The 17,718-nt window shown below is 40.5% G+C and overlaps 1 protein-coding gene across 1 annotated transcript; it reads left to right on the top strand.

The window, feature by feature from the left end:
- The first annotated feature begins 2,540 nt into the window (after nt 1-2,540).
- On the top strand, nt 2,541-16,398 carry CLUL1 (clusterin like 1). Its single transcript, XM_086609302.1, is given in 8 exon segments — nt 2,541-2,643; nt 3,983-4,064; nt 7,797-7,854; nt 7,856-7,936; nt 9,849-10,293; nt 11,575-11,712; nt 13,197-13,411; nt 16,231-16,398. Coding segments are annotated over 8 exon segments (1,290 nt in total).
- The last annotated feature ends 1,320 nt before the right edge of the window (nt 16,399-17,718 follow it).

Raw genomic sequence — 17,718 nt, 5'->3', positions numbered from 1 at the left:
ATCCATCATTTTCAGAAAATAAGAGTGGAGCTATCTTAATTTTAATGCAAATTGAGGACTACTCAGCTCTCGTGAGACCCCACCTAGAACACTGTGTTCAGCTCTGGAGTCCCCAACATAAGAAGGACATGGAGGTACTGGAACGAGTCCAGAGGAGGGCCACGAAGATGATCTGAGGGCTGGAGCACCTCTGCTATGAAGACAGGCTGAGAGAGTTGGGGCTGTTCAGCCTGGAAAAGAGAAGGCTCTGGGGTGATCTTATAGCAGCTTTCCAGTACCTAAAGAGGGCCTACAGGAAAGCTGGAGAGGGGCTTTTTACAAGGGCGTGTAGTGATAGGACAAGAGGCAATGGATTTAAACTGAAGGAGGGGAGATTTAGATTAGATATAAGGAAGACATTTTTCACTCTGAGAGTGGTGAGGCAGTGGAACAGGTTGCCCAGAGAAGTTGTGGATGCCCCATCCCTGGAAGTGTTCAAGGCCAGGTTGGATGAGGCTTTGGGCAACCTGATGTAGTGGAGGGTTTCCCTGCCCATGGCAGGGGGGTTGGAACCAGATGATCTTTAAGGTCCCTTCCAACCCTAACCATTCTATGATTCTATGATTCTATGACTTGCGGTTCTCATTAGAGCTAACAGGTTCTCCACTCTTCCTGATAATGTGTTTAAAAATAAACCCCTCAAATCTCTTGCCTAAGAAGCATTAATCATGCTAAATCTTAACCATCAATCATCAATTGGCTGTTATTAACTAAGAGGTAAACGAAAAGCAATGTGATGTTTTAAAACTGCTGCGACAGACCATGAGCTACAGACATCTACTTTCCCTGTCTCATCTTTGACTTCAAGGGAGTATTATTACTGAATATCACAAGGTAGGATACGACTTGCTAGCGATATTTGTCCATATTTTACATCGAGCATCTGTTAAATATCTCATTTCAAAGTATCCAAAATTTCACGCAGGTCAGATCCCAGACATATTTCACACGCATAGATTACCTGAAGAAAATCATTAAGAGGCAAATACCCAAAACATTAGCAAGTATAATGATGTACAAAAGGCCAAAATTTGCTTATCTCATTTCAGACTCTACTCGTACACCTGTTTGCATGTGTATTCCTGATTTTTTTTTCAATTTCTGTATCTTCAGAAGGTATACGAAGAAGGCCATTACATAATCCAGTGTTCTTTATAGCAAACTGAAACTACACTGAAGAGATTAAATGTTGGAAGCTATTTTTAGCCAGACTAATTGTAACAACTTCACTAAGAACATAAGCTGCAGATGTCTCCTAAGGTAAAAAGCAAGATGATGGAAGAGCTCGTAAGTCGAAAGGCTACTGACTACAGGAAAATAGCAGATCCAAATTACCTTAAATTGTGCAATTCTGCCCAACGCTCCCTCTAGTGGTTTTGCCCACAGAGATGATCATGAACTCCCATACACGCAAAATCCTCTAGCCTAATGACAAAACGTCCCATTAATAGGATTAAGTACCTTCTCATCAGATAAGTAGAACATGGCAAAATCCCTGGCACTCCCAGCAATTAGATCAGAACACAGCCCGACCCATTCCTGACGCAGGGAGCAATTTGCAGAGGAGGTATTTCCGTATTAATGGTAAATATGTTGGGGATTTTTTACTTTTCTTTGGTAATGGGTTCATATTTCGTTGCACATTTAACTGGTCTTTTGCTATAAATGTAAAGGTACAATATGCAAGTAATATAGAAGTAAATCCAGGCTATAAATAAATCCAGACTCATAATTTACGTATGTACTTGCAGCTGGTAACGGCATCTCCAAGAGGGCTATAGTGCCTAACAAGAAGGCACTTAAATACTGTATTCACTTAATCAGATGAAAACTATGAAGTGCAGTTGCATGGTTTCTAAAAAATAAACTTTTCTCTTCTAACTGCTCTTGGGAGGGAAATAAAGCAAATGGCATTTCTTTCTCTTATTTTGTAGGAATTTCTTTCAATCGCTGATGTGTTTGTTTACAAAACTGATCTAATTGCCAATTTCCTCGAACATCTATTATTGTGTCTGCTATATTAACCATTATCCTGAAGGACAATGAAAGTGATTGCATGTTTGGAGACAAGGAAGGGAATAGCATTCTAGAAATCTCTTTTTAAATTTGACAATAATGTTTAGCATGGATGCATTTATAATAGGAACTAAGAACACAATGTGAGATCAGTAGCTAGTGTGTTTCACAAGGTAGAAGAGACAGACTGAGCTGCATAAGCTTCCAGTTTTATATATACATGTCTCGATTCTGTTAAACCACTGTGCAAACTCAGTGGAATTTATTTAGTCTGAATAGGTAATTGCAAATGAGGTCAGGCTTCTTACTCATGTGTTTTCATTAACAGTAGCATTTAGGTGCATATTAAAGATCTCAGAAACCATAGTTAAAGTCAAAACTAACAGGATTTTTATAATACTTAGTAAAGATTACACCTAGGCATTTAAGCATCGTGAAGACACTTACATTTAACTGCACCAACCTGCTTCTTTAACAGAAAGAACATGAAGTCTTCTTGGTTATTTGTAATATGTGTGCTATGGCTGAACGGTCATCAGTGTGCACCGACAAGGCAGGAGGAAACGAATCTCCGCGAAAACCTGAAACGTACGTATGCTTTTCTTACCAGAAGTGTGCTTGAAGCCCCTGGGCTAGGTCTCCAGTCTCCTAGTGCATTTTGACTTGCACACTCGCTAGCGTCAAGAGGATCTGCTTTCATGTGTGGAGCTTAGAAACCATCATACATCTGACTATACGCACAATGGGGAGATAAGAACAACTGGGATGAGAAAGTAAAGGGATTAGCAGATAAGCATCCCCTTACAAAAAAAGTATTTACAGCATTTTTATAGGTTATTTGGTCCTTCATAGATCATTAGAATATAAACTGAACCCTAAATTCAATCCAACAGACTTTGAATTATTTTGTTTGTTTAAATGATCTTTGAAAATGTTTATTCTACAATTATATGCTTTGCTGGAAAAGACGGTTATTATAAATAATTGAAATAAAATTACCTAATTTAGAAAAAAGCAGCTATTCTGCACATATTCACCTTTAAGCATGGCTGTATTTTGTGGATAGAGATCCCAAGAAGGTCAGCCATGAAATATTCCTTTGCTTCAGTCTACATTAATAATATTTCTGTAAAGAACAAAAAGTTAGAGGAAGGGAAGAAAGATTTAAAGGAAGGAATGACTGATGTGCTTTTGGCAGTCTCATGGTGATGCTTTCTTCACTTGGTTTGTATAGCTCCAGTGATACTCAGGGTATTTCTGCAAAGGCAACAAATACAGATAAAGGACAGACAATCATGCAGAGCTTCAACGTGCAACGTGTGGGCCAACCCGGGCTTTCACCAAAACTCTACAGTCTTTACTTCACAAGAAGTCTAGAGATTGCATTTTTATGAAAGCAAGTTGAAGGCACCAATAATCTACGTTTTCAAAATGTAAAGGGAAGTTGTCACAGCCTGCTTTCAGATCAAATAAATATATAGGTTATGTCATTAGGAAACCAATGAGTAATTCTGGAAATATCCAAAATCCAGATGAGGTCCCAGGCAACCTGCTCTAGTTGACCTGCTTGGAGCAGGGGTATTGGACTTAATGATCTCCGGAGGTGCCTTCCAGTCTTAACTATTCTGAGATTCAGTGACCAGAAGTGGGACAGCCAAATATATAGCTGAGTTACACACAGCTGTTCCCTGGCAAGTGTGTGGACCAGATCCTTATTTGATAGAAATTGACTTGGCTCTGTATTATTCAGGATTTACTATCTCAATAATTTGGCTGTGCAACTGTAAGGAGACATAGAGCTGTTTCACTCTCCTTCGTCATCAGTGCATGACAATTTGTGCTACTGTTAAAATCTGATTAAGTCACTATATAATTTGGCTTTTTTTAGTACTATCTGAAGTTGGAGAGACAGTACGTAGATGAAGAGGTAAGAAAGCTTTGATTGGTATTAAGCAGATGAAAATTATGATGGAAAGAAATGAAGATAAGCACGTAGATCTGATGAAACATTGAAGAAAAGCAGTGAGAAAAACAGGTAACTAAAGTGCATCAGGTTTTTTTTGTTTGTATTTTTGTTAAGTTGTGGTTATTTTAACCAAAGATGAGGCAGGTTGTACGCAGATTTACCCTTCCTCCAGGCAGTGGTACAGTGTGCCATTAGGCCAATAAGTAACCCAGAAGGGAGTCCCTTGGTGTCTCCCATTTTCTGGGAAGAATGTAAAACCACATTGTATGTACACTCTGAGCAGCATACATCTCTTTATGTGGCAAAGCCATGACTGACAGGAAATCTTTGCTTCTCCCTTTCTCTCACTAGTGGAAGAAAACTCTCAGGGCATCTCTTACCAATGTTCTCACTGCCTGTCTCCTGGAAGCTGGAGTTGGGCTAATAGACATCTTTCACTAGCCTATCAGGAACCCAGATGTTCACATTTCAGAATAATTTAAAATATTAGTTTATCTTTGCCAATTTCTTAAGAAAGAGCTTGCTTGCTGGCAGGACCCTGGCAGACTGAGGCTTTAACCTTGAGGGACACTTTCAGACTGTGCTGGAATAAAGCACTGAAAAAGAGCACTGCCTGCCTCGCTGGTGACATCTTCCAGACTGCATGGTTCTTTCAAAAGCTAGAGATGAAGATTTTCTATCTTTCCTTAGAAATACAGCTTTCTAACCAAGTGACATCCCGTTAATTTTTCCCTACAACTGAATGTCTAAGCTATTTCTAAATTGAAACTAAAAGAGAACTAGAGAACATACAGCTGAGTTACCACAAGTTAGCAAGTTACCTTCTCTCAGTCCATTCTGGTTGTAAGGTAAAACATCATCTGACACCAACCCTCTTTGGGATTTGAGGTCTCACATTTTATTCTGCGGTTGGGAGGTAACTAGCAGCAGCCTAGGCATAGTCAAGCTGATGGTGACCACCATGTGGCAATGGAGAAGTTGTGCAGTAAAAGGAGACATTAAATGATGTATGTAGACTCAAACATTACTTTGGAGAGACAACCTGAGTCTTGCAACATCCAGAAGAGCTGCTGCAACAGCAATGTATTGAATAAAGTATTGTGCTTACTGCTCATTTTTTGAAATCCTCTGCTTCACTGAATCCAGACCAAGGTAACTGCAAGGAACTGTATAAAGGTGTTTCATACAGGAGGTCCAGCAGCTCTGCCTCGCATGTCTCAAACTTCAGACCTTCAGAAAAATATCAAAGCCACAAATTATAATGTGCTCTAGAGAAAGTACAGGGAATCAGGGGAATTTCCAATGTCCTAGCACAATGCCTAGGCTCAGAGTCACATCCTCAGATGACCCTGAGAAATAGAGACTACTGTATATTTAAAAAAATATAAAGACTCTCAGTATTGCTTTTGATGAACTTGAAAGGCAATTCTCTTGGCCCAACATCCAGTAGTTTGTTTAAACTATTTGTATTAGCAAGCCAAAAAGTTCCTGATAGTTTTCTAACATCTTTAGGAAACACCAGTACACTCCTATTATCTACACTGCTGTTAGTTCTTCCTGGATGATTTCATTTACATGGAACTTATATCCACAGTGAGAGTTCATAAAACATTGCATAACTATATTAGAAAGATCAGAAAATAATTAAACATAAACTATGAAGACCACAGTTACTGTCACCACCAAGCACATTCTGACAGAATTTTTCTTTTCTGTGAGCCTCTTCCCTATTGAAATGCCACCAGAAAGGAATAAGACTGACCAATTAAAAGGTTTCTGTCATGCTTAGGAACAACCTGGAACATTGTCTGGAAATGTAAAGCATTATAATATCTTGTACTTGCACAAAGAAATTCATGATGTGAAATCTACTTCATTAGGAAGAACTCTTCTGTCTTTCCATTGCCAAGTCTATTCTAAAATGCTGCTTCCAACTTGCTCAGCTTTGTGCTTTACCTGATGAAGAATGATCCAGTAAATAGAAGCAGCATTGTAAAATGCATCTTTACTTCCCTCCAGCACAGAAGGAGTGCCTCACACTTCCACAAGAGTGGGAAGAAACCCCTTCACTACAGTCTTTTGATTAGTATAATCGCAAACAGAGGAAATGCGTATTTCTGCATTAGGGAAAGAATTCATGTATGGCAAGGACCTAACCTGATGAAATATCGGTCCCTTAAAGAATAGAGCAAAGCAACAAAAAAGGGTCATTTGTGAAACAGATGAATACTGCAGATATGATACGGAGAAAAAAGATCTGAGCTGAGCACATGATCTTATAAGAAGGTTCATAGATTCATAGATTTCATAGATTTCTAGGTTGGAAAAGACCTTAGAGATCATCGAGTCCAACCATCCCTAATCCCCATTAAACCATATCCTCAAGTAGATCATCCACCCTATTCTTAAACACATCCAGGGATGGGGACTCAACCACCTCCCTGGGCAGCCTATTCCAGTGGCTGACAACCCTTTCAGAGAAGAAATACTTCCTAACATCCAACCTGAATCTCCCCTGACTAAGCTTATGCCCATTTCCTCTTGTTCTATCACCCAACACTAATGTAAAGAGTCCTTCCCCTACCTCCCCACCATCTTTTCTCAAGTATTTATAGGCCGTAATCAGGTCTCCCCTCAGCCTCCTCTTCTCCAGGCTAAACAGCCCCAACTCCCTCAGCCTCTCTTCATAAGTTTATTTTCCAGCCCCTTGACCAGTTTAGTCGCCCTTCTTTGGACTCACTCCAGGAGCTCAATATCTCTCTTAAAGTGAGGGGCCCAAAACTGGACACAATATTCCAGGTGCGGCCTCACCAGTGCCGAGTACAGGGGCAGGATCACTTCCCTGCTCCTGCTGGTCACACTATTCTTGATACACGCCAGTATCCCATTGGCCTTTTGGCCACCTGGGCACACTGCTGGCTCATATCAAGCCGGTAGTCAACCAAGACCCCCAGGTCCTTCTCCGCCAGGCAGCTCTCCAGCCACTCTTCCCCGAGCCTATAGCGATGCTTGGGGTTTTTATACCCCAAGTGAAGGACTCTGCACTTGGCCTTATTAAAGCTCATGCCATTGGCCTCGGCCCAACGATCCAGTCTGTTCAAATCCCTCTGAAGGGCCTCCCTACCCTCGAGCAGATCGACACAGCCTCCCAGCTTGGTGTCGTCCGCAAATTTACTGAGGGTACATTCAATCCCCTCATCCAGGTCATTGATAAAGATGTTAAACAGAACTGGACCCAGCACTGAGCCCTGGGGAACCCCACTGGTGACCGGCCTCCAGCCGGATTTAGCCCCATTTACCACCACTCTTTGGGCCCGGCCGTCCAGCCAGTTTTTAACCCAAAGGAGGGTGTGCCTATCCAGGCCAGCAGTTATCAGTTTCTCAACCAGAACACTATGAGAAACTGAATAGTGTTGAATATTCAACTGAAAGGTTGAATACTTCTTGCACAAAAAGACGTGTTTATTTTTTTCATAACCTCAAAGATACAGGTAGACTGTACAGATCTGTTTGGTTTTGTAGGCTGTGCCTTCTGAGAAAATGATATCAGAAAAATCCTTTAAGGAATAGTTTTTCAATTTTCAGTTCCCTCCATATGAGATTGCAGCTGAGAAGACAACCTACTCTAATGGTTAGAGATTAGCAAAAAAAAAAGAACCACAAATAGCTAAAATGAGCGATCAACACAGGGATAAGTATTTAGAACATTAATCTGAAAATTGCCCTCAACTGAATCTTTTTTCTTATTAGCAAGCCTTGCGACTTATGGATGAAGTAAGGAAAGATTAGAAGAGGAAGAAAGACAATGTCAAATATCCTTGAAAACTTATGGATGAATGTGAATCTTGTTTAGAAAGTGCCTGCATGAGATTTTATACAACTTGCAAACATGGTTTGCCAACATTTAGAAGAAAGGTAGGAACAAATTTTGTATCTGGAAAATACTCTTGAATTCACCTAGCAGTTTTAGAGACAGCATATCTTAGTTTCTCAATGCCAGCTCTGCCACTTATACCAGGTTACTAAAATTATTTGACTTGGAGGGTGTGGAAATGTGAAGTTATATGGCAGAGATTACATGCAATTGTATTCATTGAACATTGAGCCAAAATGAGATCAGTTGCACCCTGGCGTGACTCCATGGACACTGATTATTGCCCTGACTCCAACAGAGTCACGCCAGATACACTGTTGTCTCTCACAGTAGAACTTACATTAAGATGCTCAATAACCATTTGTGAAAAATACCACACAGATTCTTTATGGTCCATCTGAAAACCAGCAGAGTTGAAAGTGTAGATATAGTCAGCAAAATTTCATGGGGAAAAAATCACCTATTTATACAACATCATTCTTTCCTATACTTAATTTAATCTACTCTTTAAGTAAGAAAATAGCTTTAAAATGCTTAACTGTTTTTTAACAGATAAAACTGTCAGCAAAGGAGATTCCCCTAATTCTGTCAGAAAGAAAATATGCTTTCTTGGCTGGTACATTATTATTACAAGATTTAACAAAATCGTAATCACATTTTTTATTTGGGCATGTGCTTTAAGTGCAGCTTACAACCGAAACTGCGCAATTACTGCTACCGAAATTTTAGCCAGATTACCTAGCTTTCATATCCCCAGGCACTGAAAAATATGATAACTTAAAAATGAAACATAGTATGTTTCAGTAATGGCAAACTTTAGAGCAAAGGTGTTTAACGTTTGTGCATATCTTTAAAATTGTTCAGGTAAAAATGTGGAAGATACTAAATTTAAGACTATTGGTGATACTTTTGGCTTTTTAGATATCTCTCATGGATACCTCAAACATATCTCTTAGATTTTGAGGAGCCTGTGTATGTCAGGTTGAAATTATTGCAATAAAAGTCATATACTGCACTGTCCCTGTCTTTGACCCTCTTGGTAACTTCCTCAGTGAGCTATACGGTTTATTTGAAGCATTCGAAGAAAGAAGTGTGTTCTGACCTAAATAATTCTAAAGAAAGAGGACAAAGACGATAGCTGTGGCTGATGACGCAAAGGCAACAGGGGCAATCCTGTTTTAGGCTGTTCCTGCAGTGCCATTTCACAATGCGTCTTCCCTCTGAGCTGCACTGTTGGTTAGATCAAGCAGCTGATCTGATTTAAAAAAAAAAGGTATACGTGTATGTATACATATGTGTTTGGCAGGGTGTTTCTTAACCCCTACCAGTTTTCTAATGCCATGGAGTGTGGCTCCAGAAAACATTGCATCTTCTCAGGTGAAGGTGGTACATTAAAGCAAGGAGCAGGGAACCGGTGGCTGAGGGGGACTGGGAAGGGAACTCTGCAAAGCAGAGTCAACGCTGGGTCTCTTCCATCATCAAACCATGGACTCTGGGCCACTGCTTCATTGATTTTAATGGGTTTCAGTTTGCACAAGCACGTGAGGACTTGGCCATTGGTGAGAGAGGGTTGGGTGTTTACAGATCACAGTGAGAACAATCACCCTCTGTTCCTTACGCTGCACATGAGTACCACAGAAACGCTTCCAAGATAAAGTCCAAATTGTTTGTTGGAAGAAACCCAAACACGGATACTAACTTTGAGCCTCCACAGATTAAAGACTAACTGGCAAACCTTTTACTCCAGATCTGATTTGGAGCTAATGATTTAGACTGAATGTACTTTCACTCTTCAGAGTCTAGTGTCTTAAATTACTTTGGAGAATATGCTGCGTATGCAGTTATTAAGAGGGCATTGTTTCTATGGGTACTTGAAAAATTAGAGCCACTTCCTTGAGACATGAAAAACTGATAACCCATCAGGCAGCTGATCTATCTCCTTCTTATACACAGGTTGAAGATTTCTTGAGGAAAATACCTCCACTCATTTTTACTTTTCATGAAGATCAAGGAAAAGACACCCAGTTTAATGAAAAGCCTGAGAAAGAGGATACTCAGCTAGTAAAAATGGAAGATTTATTTAGCCAACTATTATCAGACATGGGCTCAGTATTTGACAAAAGTTTCATTTTTTTCAAGCAGATGCAAAAAGAATTTGACCAGTCTTTTCAGACTTATTTCATGTCTGATCTGGACTTGAATGAGTCTCCCAGCATGCCAGCTTTACCTGAGGATACTACCAGAAACGACGGCTCACAGAAAGGCTGGGGTATACCTGGCTTTGTACAGATAGTTTTTGATTTCAGCAAGACGGTGTTTGAAGGTGTCAGTGAGGTGATTACCGAAGTATTTGATGAATACAGAGATAATAGAAGAGATGTGCCAGAACAAGCCAAAGGCAAGTGTTAGAAAATTAAAATCACCTGCACTGTCAATGTGATCAAACTCCTCGGGATTGCTAAACTATGGTTAATGATTCAGTTTGAAGTATGTTAGTGTGAGATGCAGTATGGGAGCATGGGAGCTCTGGAGGCTTTCTTGGTTAAACAGGCATGGGTCAAGGATAACTTTATCAGTTAAATTAAAAGGTACAAATCACCTAGAAATATCAAAGAAGTATCACAGGGGGACTTACAGGTCCTACACAGCCTGATTTTTACAGCAATTCTCAAAGCATTTGCAGGAGTTTCTCAGAAGCACTTGAATTCATGACAAATATAGGTTTTCATAAGGCTGACTGACGGGTCTGGTCTCAGCACTTGTCAGGCTACAATATGTACCATATCATATTGAGATGTCACCAATTCTAAAAAATTAGAGTAAATCTATGACATGTCAAGGCATATCCCTGCCCTTGTCAAAAGCCATTAAGCTCAGCCAGACAGCTGCAAGCCCTGTTTCTAGGCTTCCACAGCAATGCAGTGTGCCAATCAAACACAGACAAGCCATCAAGTTTTCCAGGGACCAGAAAAATTCTGGGCGTAACACTGGTTTCAGCTGATAACTCTCAATAGAGGAAGCAACCCTTGGTCAACTTTTAGAATACAAATAAGTCTTATCCTTCATATCTTACTAATGCAATCAGAAAAACAAGCATCATTCAAACACATGCTGTTGCCTATCTATAAGGAGATCACAGTAAGGACATGCCAGAACTCTGAGTGGTAGGAGACATAACCACTAAATGGTCACCAGGAAATACAAAGTTAAGTGATCCTACAACAGTACTTTTCAATTTTTCCTGTATCATGACCCATGTTACCTCAGAAAGAGCTTTGGTACTGTTCTCTCATCTAGCTGTATGTGATTATGAAACATCTTGACTTGTAAGGGTCAAAAAGATCTTATCAGAACTCACATGTTTTAGAAACAATGTGTGATAATATTAGCAATTATTTGGCTGTTAGTGGGGAATACACTACTGTGCCTTTATAAGGGAAAATACTATAGCGGCATGAATTCCTTGAAAGAAAATATGATTTGTATCTTCTCCTGATTTCTGTTTTTTAATGTTTCATTCCTTTTTTTTTTTGGAGTGGAGGAGGGATGGATTTATGCCAGATGTTTTGGATTAAGGGCAAGAAATTATATTCTAGCACACAGAGTAGGTAACAAATGTGTTTATTTATCAAGACCCTAAGCTTAATGGCGGTCTAAAAATACTGTGACTCCATTCTAGATCCTGACAGAAGTGGCATGTTCTCAAAAGCTGCGTCAGGGCGCCGGAGGCCTCTGTGCAGGGAGCTTCGGGAGAACTCCTCTGGATGCCCACAGTTTCATGAGAGATGTCAGAAATGTCAAGACAATCTTTTGCACGGTAAATAGCTATTTTCTGATTTTTTTTTCTGTAACGCATTAATGACCAGTTTTTAGATTTTGAGGCTGTCATCTTCCATTGTGCTGTTTCCATATTTTTGGAATTAACATTCAGTCACTGAGTTTTTACTGTAACTACGGATACAAACACTGCTCCTCGTTCCAGACGACTTCAATTACCTTTTCCCACTGTCTCCACAGAGTGTCAGTATAACTCAGTTGTTAACATACCGCTGGAGGTCCAAAGAGAAGTTCTACTCTCGATCGCAAAATGCCTATATATTTTGTTAGAGTTGCCATCCTGCAGAGAAGCAAGAGGTCAGGCAGTAATTGATCCCCGCTGGGTGCAGAAGTGCTGCACAGAAAGTGAGGAGAAGCTCAGACTCCCGATGCTCGCTGCTCCTGCAGACAACCAGACGTAGCGTCAGGTAGCATTCGGCTCCTCACAAGGAAAGCAAGTGCTGAAGAGCCTGCAATTACTCTTTGTCGAACCATGTCAGCAAACAGAGCTGACATGAAGGACAAGAAGGTGACTGCTTGTCAGTACGTAAGGAGATGGCAAAGCTCTGGCATGTGCTGCCCATGGGCACCTGGAAAAAATTCAGACTGCATCATCTAGAACTGCTTTCAGGACTCCTGCTGCAGCATCACACATCTGTGTTTCCAGAATTATTTAGGTGTTAAAAGCCACAGAATATGCTTAAACCCAAATATCTTCAGAATATCTCCAGTGCAGTAAATATTAATGATCCAATGACACATTTTGAAAAGAGTATCAGACCACTTCCATCTGACTAAAATGATAATTTTGTCTACAGCTGTGTATTATAGATACCAATTTGTATCTGTGGTTACTGTACTATCAGCCTGAAGGTCTCCCTTGACAGTCCCATTTGAGAGAGAATAAATGGAATTTTTCCATAGTAATTTTTGTATAGGTTTAATATCACGTTCTTGTTTAAAATCCGTATTTTAGTAAAGAAAAAACCAGCAGTCTTTAGTTCTGAATTAATGGCAGATTATACTAGTCAGATATGAATCTCTACCTGTTGTTAGATAAATGTTAGGCCTTAACACTCAACACAAATACTAACATACATTATGGGCTTTCTTGTAATAACCTATATACTTGGAAGGATTGATAATTAAAGATGTGCAATTAAAACAAAAGACAATGTACAAGGAGATTATGAAGTTGCTACATGTAAAATCTACCAGTTCATATTTAGCGTAACAGATAACCTATTGCCATGAAATATGATATAAACCTGAAAGTACTTGGTAAATCATTGTAATATAGCAAACTGGATAATTAATCCATTTAGTCATTATAAGCCTAAACTAAATATATCAAAGTAGGTCACAAAAAATTACTTTTTTTTTTTTTTAAGCATTATTTTAAACACCAACCCAAAACATGCCCCCTTGCTAGACTTTTTTACAGTAGTTTCCTATAAGCTTCATGCTGTCTGTCTTTTTTAACAGATTGCCCAAATGTTCCTGAACTGCACATCAAGTTCGATGAAGCCTTTAAGCTGGTTAATCTCTCGGGGGAGCAGTATGAGCAGATACTCCAGGTGGTTCAGCGTCACACAGAAGACACTTCCTACCTGTTGAACAAAATGAAAGAAAGATTTGGGTGGGTGTCTGAGTTATCCAATATGACCATTGGACCAGAAAACATTTTCAATATAGTTAAGGTAAGGAATATCTTCTGAAGGGAACTATTGCACAGTAGTGCCTTTGACCTATGCTTTGCTCATACTTACACTCTTGGGGATTGTGGATGGTTAGACATGTGTAATGTTTGGGTTTTACAACACAAAGATCCTACCCATCTTGAATTTATCTATGCTTGATAATCCCTTGATGAGCTGAAACTCCAGAGATTAGAAACTATTTTCCTCTAAATCCTTTTAGTCTGATGGATGGCTGACAGGCTAACCTGAATCACTGTCTCATAAGAGTAAATTGACACTAGGAGCTTTGACTGGCCTCAGATTCCCTTCACAGACAAATTTCTCTGTACCAATCAGTAACACATCCTTATTGGATCACTGAATATCTAGCTATATGTCTCTGCCTCTACCTATATTTCCCAAAGCTCAAAGGGGGCAAATGTTATGCAGGTTATTGCAGTGGAAGCTGCCTATCTTTAACAGCATCTATCAATGCTCCAATAAACATGTCATGATTAACTGTATCTTGCACACAAGAATGTATCTAAGGTAAATTCAATCAATTTTCTTGGGCCAGGAACAAATCCTATTCTCCCTTCCAACTCAGAAATCCAATATACAACTATTACTACAAAACTTTACACAGAATGATTGTCCAATCCACAGAAAATCACAAAATCAGGAACAAGGGCACAGGTGATATTTAAGTAGACTTTCTCAGCAGGATCTGAGCTATCTATCTCCTCTAGAAAAATAAAGCTACGGATCTAAGTCTGACTTAGAAAAACATACAGAAAAATTCATAGGACTGAATAACTCCCATCACACAACCTTTCGTCTTGAAATTCGTGGGACAACTCACACACAAGTTACAGAATCATAGAATCATAGAAAGGTTTGTGTTGGAAGGGACCTTAAAGATCATCTAGTTCCAACTCCCCTGCCATGGGCAGGGACACCCTCCCTAGATCACGTTGCTCAAAACCTCATTCAACCTGGCCTTGAACACTTCCAGCGATGGGTCATTCACAATTTCTCTGGGCAACCTGTTCCAGTGTTTCACCATCCTCAGGGTCAAGAATTTCTTCCTTATATCTAACCTAAATCTACTCTCTTTCAGTTTAAAGTCATTGCCCTTTGTCCTAGCACTACACGCCTTTGTAAAAAGTCCCTCTCCAGCTTTCTAGTAGGCTCCCTTTAAGTACTGGAAAGCTGCTACAAGATCTCCCCAGAGCTTTCTTCTCCAGGCTGAACAGCCCCAGCTCTCTCAGCCTGTCTTCATAGCAGAGGTGCTCCAGCCCTTGGATCATCTTTGTGGCCCTCCTCTGGACTCACTCCCACAGCTCTATGTCCTTCTTGTGCTGGGGACTCCAGAGCTGAATGCAGCACTCCAGGTGGGGTCTTATGAGAGCAGAGTAGAAGGGCAGAATCACCTCCCTCAACCTGCTGGCCACGCTTCTTTTGGTGCAGCCCAGGATACGGTTGGCTTTCTGGGATGCAAGAGCACATTGCTGGCTCATGTTGAGCTTCTCATCAACCAACACCCTCAAGTCCTTTTCCTCAAGGCTGCTCTCAATCCATTCTCTTCCCAGCCTGTACTTGTGCTTGGGATTGCCCCGACTCATGGGCAGGACCTTGCCCTCGCCCTCCTTGAATTTCATCAAGTTCGCACAGGCCCACCTCTCCAGCCTCCTCTCCTGCCCTCTGGATGGCATCTCTTCCTTCCAGTGTGTCAACACCACCACCCAGCTTGGTGTCATCTGCAAACTTGCTGAGGGTGCACTCAATCCCACTGTCTGTATCACTGACAAAGATGTTAAACAGCACCAGTCCCAATACCAACCCCTGAGGAACACCACTCGTCACTGGCCTCCATTTGAACATCGAGCCGTTGACCGCAACTCTTTGAGTGTGACCATCCAGCCAATTCCTTGTCCACCGAGTGGTCCATCCATCAAATCCATGTCTCTACAATTTAGAGACAAGGCTCTCATGTGGGACAATGTCAAATGCTTTGGACAAGTCCAGGTAGATGATGCATAGATGATGTCAGTTGCTCTTCCCTTATCCACCAACGCTGTAACTCTGTCATAGAAGGCCATCAAATTTGTTAGGCACGATTTGCCCTTACTGAAGCCATGTTGGCTGTCACCAATCACCTCCTTTTTTTCCATGTGGCTTGGCATATTTTCCAGGAGTATCTGCTCCACGCTCCTGCCAGGCACATAGGTGAGACTGACTGCCCAGGTCTTCCCTTTCTCCCTTTTCAAAAATTGAGGTTATGTTTCTCCTTTTCCAGTTGGTGGGAACTTCACTAGACTTCCATGACTTCTCACATATGATGGATAATGGTTTAACAACTTAATCTGTCAGTTCCTTCAGGACCCATGGATGCATCTCATGGCCTTGTACACCTGTATGCACTTCCAGGTTCCTTAGATGGTCTCGAACCTGATCCTCTCCTACAGTATGCGGTTCTTCATTCTCAGAGTCCCTGCCTTTGCCTTCTGTGGTTTTTTAAAGTGGGTTTTTTTAAGTTTTCATTAGGAGATTGGAAACTCTTCATAGATGTAGTTAATGGTATAAATATTAACATGCAGTTCTTTAACACGGTCTTGCAGTGCCATGTCAGCTCTTCTCACTGCCTACAATAAGCTTTGGCATAAATTCAGACACCCACTGTCTTTTGAGAAGAAAGTAATTTAAAGAAAGTAGACAAGTCTAAAATATTCTTCTATTTAATTTTCCCCTGTCAAAGACAGTAGGCACAGCAGGTGTAAACAAAACTGAAAGTACGCAGTAGTTTGTAGTGTCTAAAGTACTGATTTGCTCTCTTCTAGGTGGTACCTGGAGATCCCTCTGCTAAAAATGAAACTGTGGTAGATGTGAATATTCTGACTTCACCTACTTTCACCATTAAAGTTCCTCCCAACTTAGACCCAAAGAGTGCTGAATTCATTGAATACATAGCTGGGAAAGCACTGCAACTATATAAGCAGAATTTTTAAGTGGTAAGTTCATTCTTTCTCCTTTTATAGAGAATATAATTCTTTGTAAGAGGTGTTTACATTGCAATAAACTGTCATTGGAACAGGATCCAGTCATGGTATATTCCAGACCATCTTCTCAGAAAGGACACATTGATTGAGAGACAAACACAAGCATTACAGAAAACAAAAACAAATGCTCAATGTTCTACCCTGCAAAACACAGACATGACAATATTAAAAGACTTGACTTATTTAGCTGTGAAACCCTCAATCTCTAAGTAACATCTGGGATGAGGTAATGTGATAATAAATGTTCCTTCAGAAAAGAATTGCCTCACAACCACAGTCTAGAGCCTTGGCATTGGAAGCTGTGTCTTTATATTCATTAATCATGAATGAACTAAAATTACTACTATTCATTATGGGTTTTATTTTAGGTGGTGTTTAAGAGCATGCTCCTTACTATTTTTTATGATAAAAGCATGCAAAGTTAGAATCAGCACCAGGACTTGAACGAGCTGTCTTACCATAACATTTCCCCATTAGCAGTGCTCTACTCAGATTAAGTGTTAGCAGTGTCTGCAGTTGGACTTGTAGGAATGTGCACAAAAAGATCCTTCTCATGCACTCATAGCTAATTTTGTAGAAAGGGCTCACAGAGGCCTCTCTCCATGCTTAAGAGATTTCCGGACAGGGAGGGAAGAATCAGGCAGAGGCATGGGAACACAATGCTTCACGTTCCCTAACTCCATGGAGGAATCTCCAGGAAAGATGGGGTGGTTTGAGGTGGCATCATGTTGCTGTGGGGCTAGCCAGCTATCCAGGGAAACCCAGGGGGCTCTGGGGTGCACAGCTCCAGTGGCCTCCGATTCTCACAGCTGGCTCTCCCAAGGGCCAGAGCCACAAGAGATGTGAGACCTACAGGCAAATCACTGCAGTGTCCCCCCCAGTCTTCTGAGGAGGCACTAGACTTGGACATGGCTCCTCTTGAGGTCATGGGCGTCTGATATCCTCATCTCAGCATATAAAGCATGACTTGAATGCGCACAGAAGTCTCAGGAGGTAGACAAAAAGGATTCAACATTTATAAAGTACATTAAGAAAATAAAATTTCAGCATTTTATATTGACTCTGGTTATTCTTTTGAGTTCAGACTCACAGTTTTTAAAAAGATGAAAGAAATTGCTTCCACCAGAGAGGCTAAGGTGGGCTGCAGAATTTAGACAGAATATAATAAGCCTCACCATGAACTTCAATGACATAAATACTGGTGAAATTATGTGTATATTATACTTAAAACAGAAACTTTTAAAAAGTATTTAGAAACATATAAAATAA

The sequence above is a fragment of the Tauraco erythrolophus genome, chromosome 3, assembly GCF_009769465.1.
Source record: "Tauraco erythrolophus isolate bTauEry1 chromosome 3, bTauEry1.pri, whole genome shotgun sequence".
Classification (NCBI taxonomy): domain Eukaryota; kingdom Metazoa; phylum Chordata; class Aves; order Musophagiformes; family Musophagidae; genus Tauraco; species Tauraco erythrolophus.
Note: the sequence above shows the minus strand (reverse complement) of the source record. Positions and strands in the feature narration are given on the sequence as shown.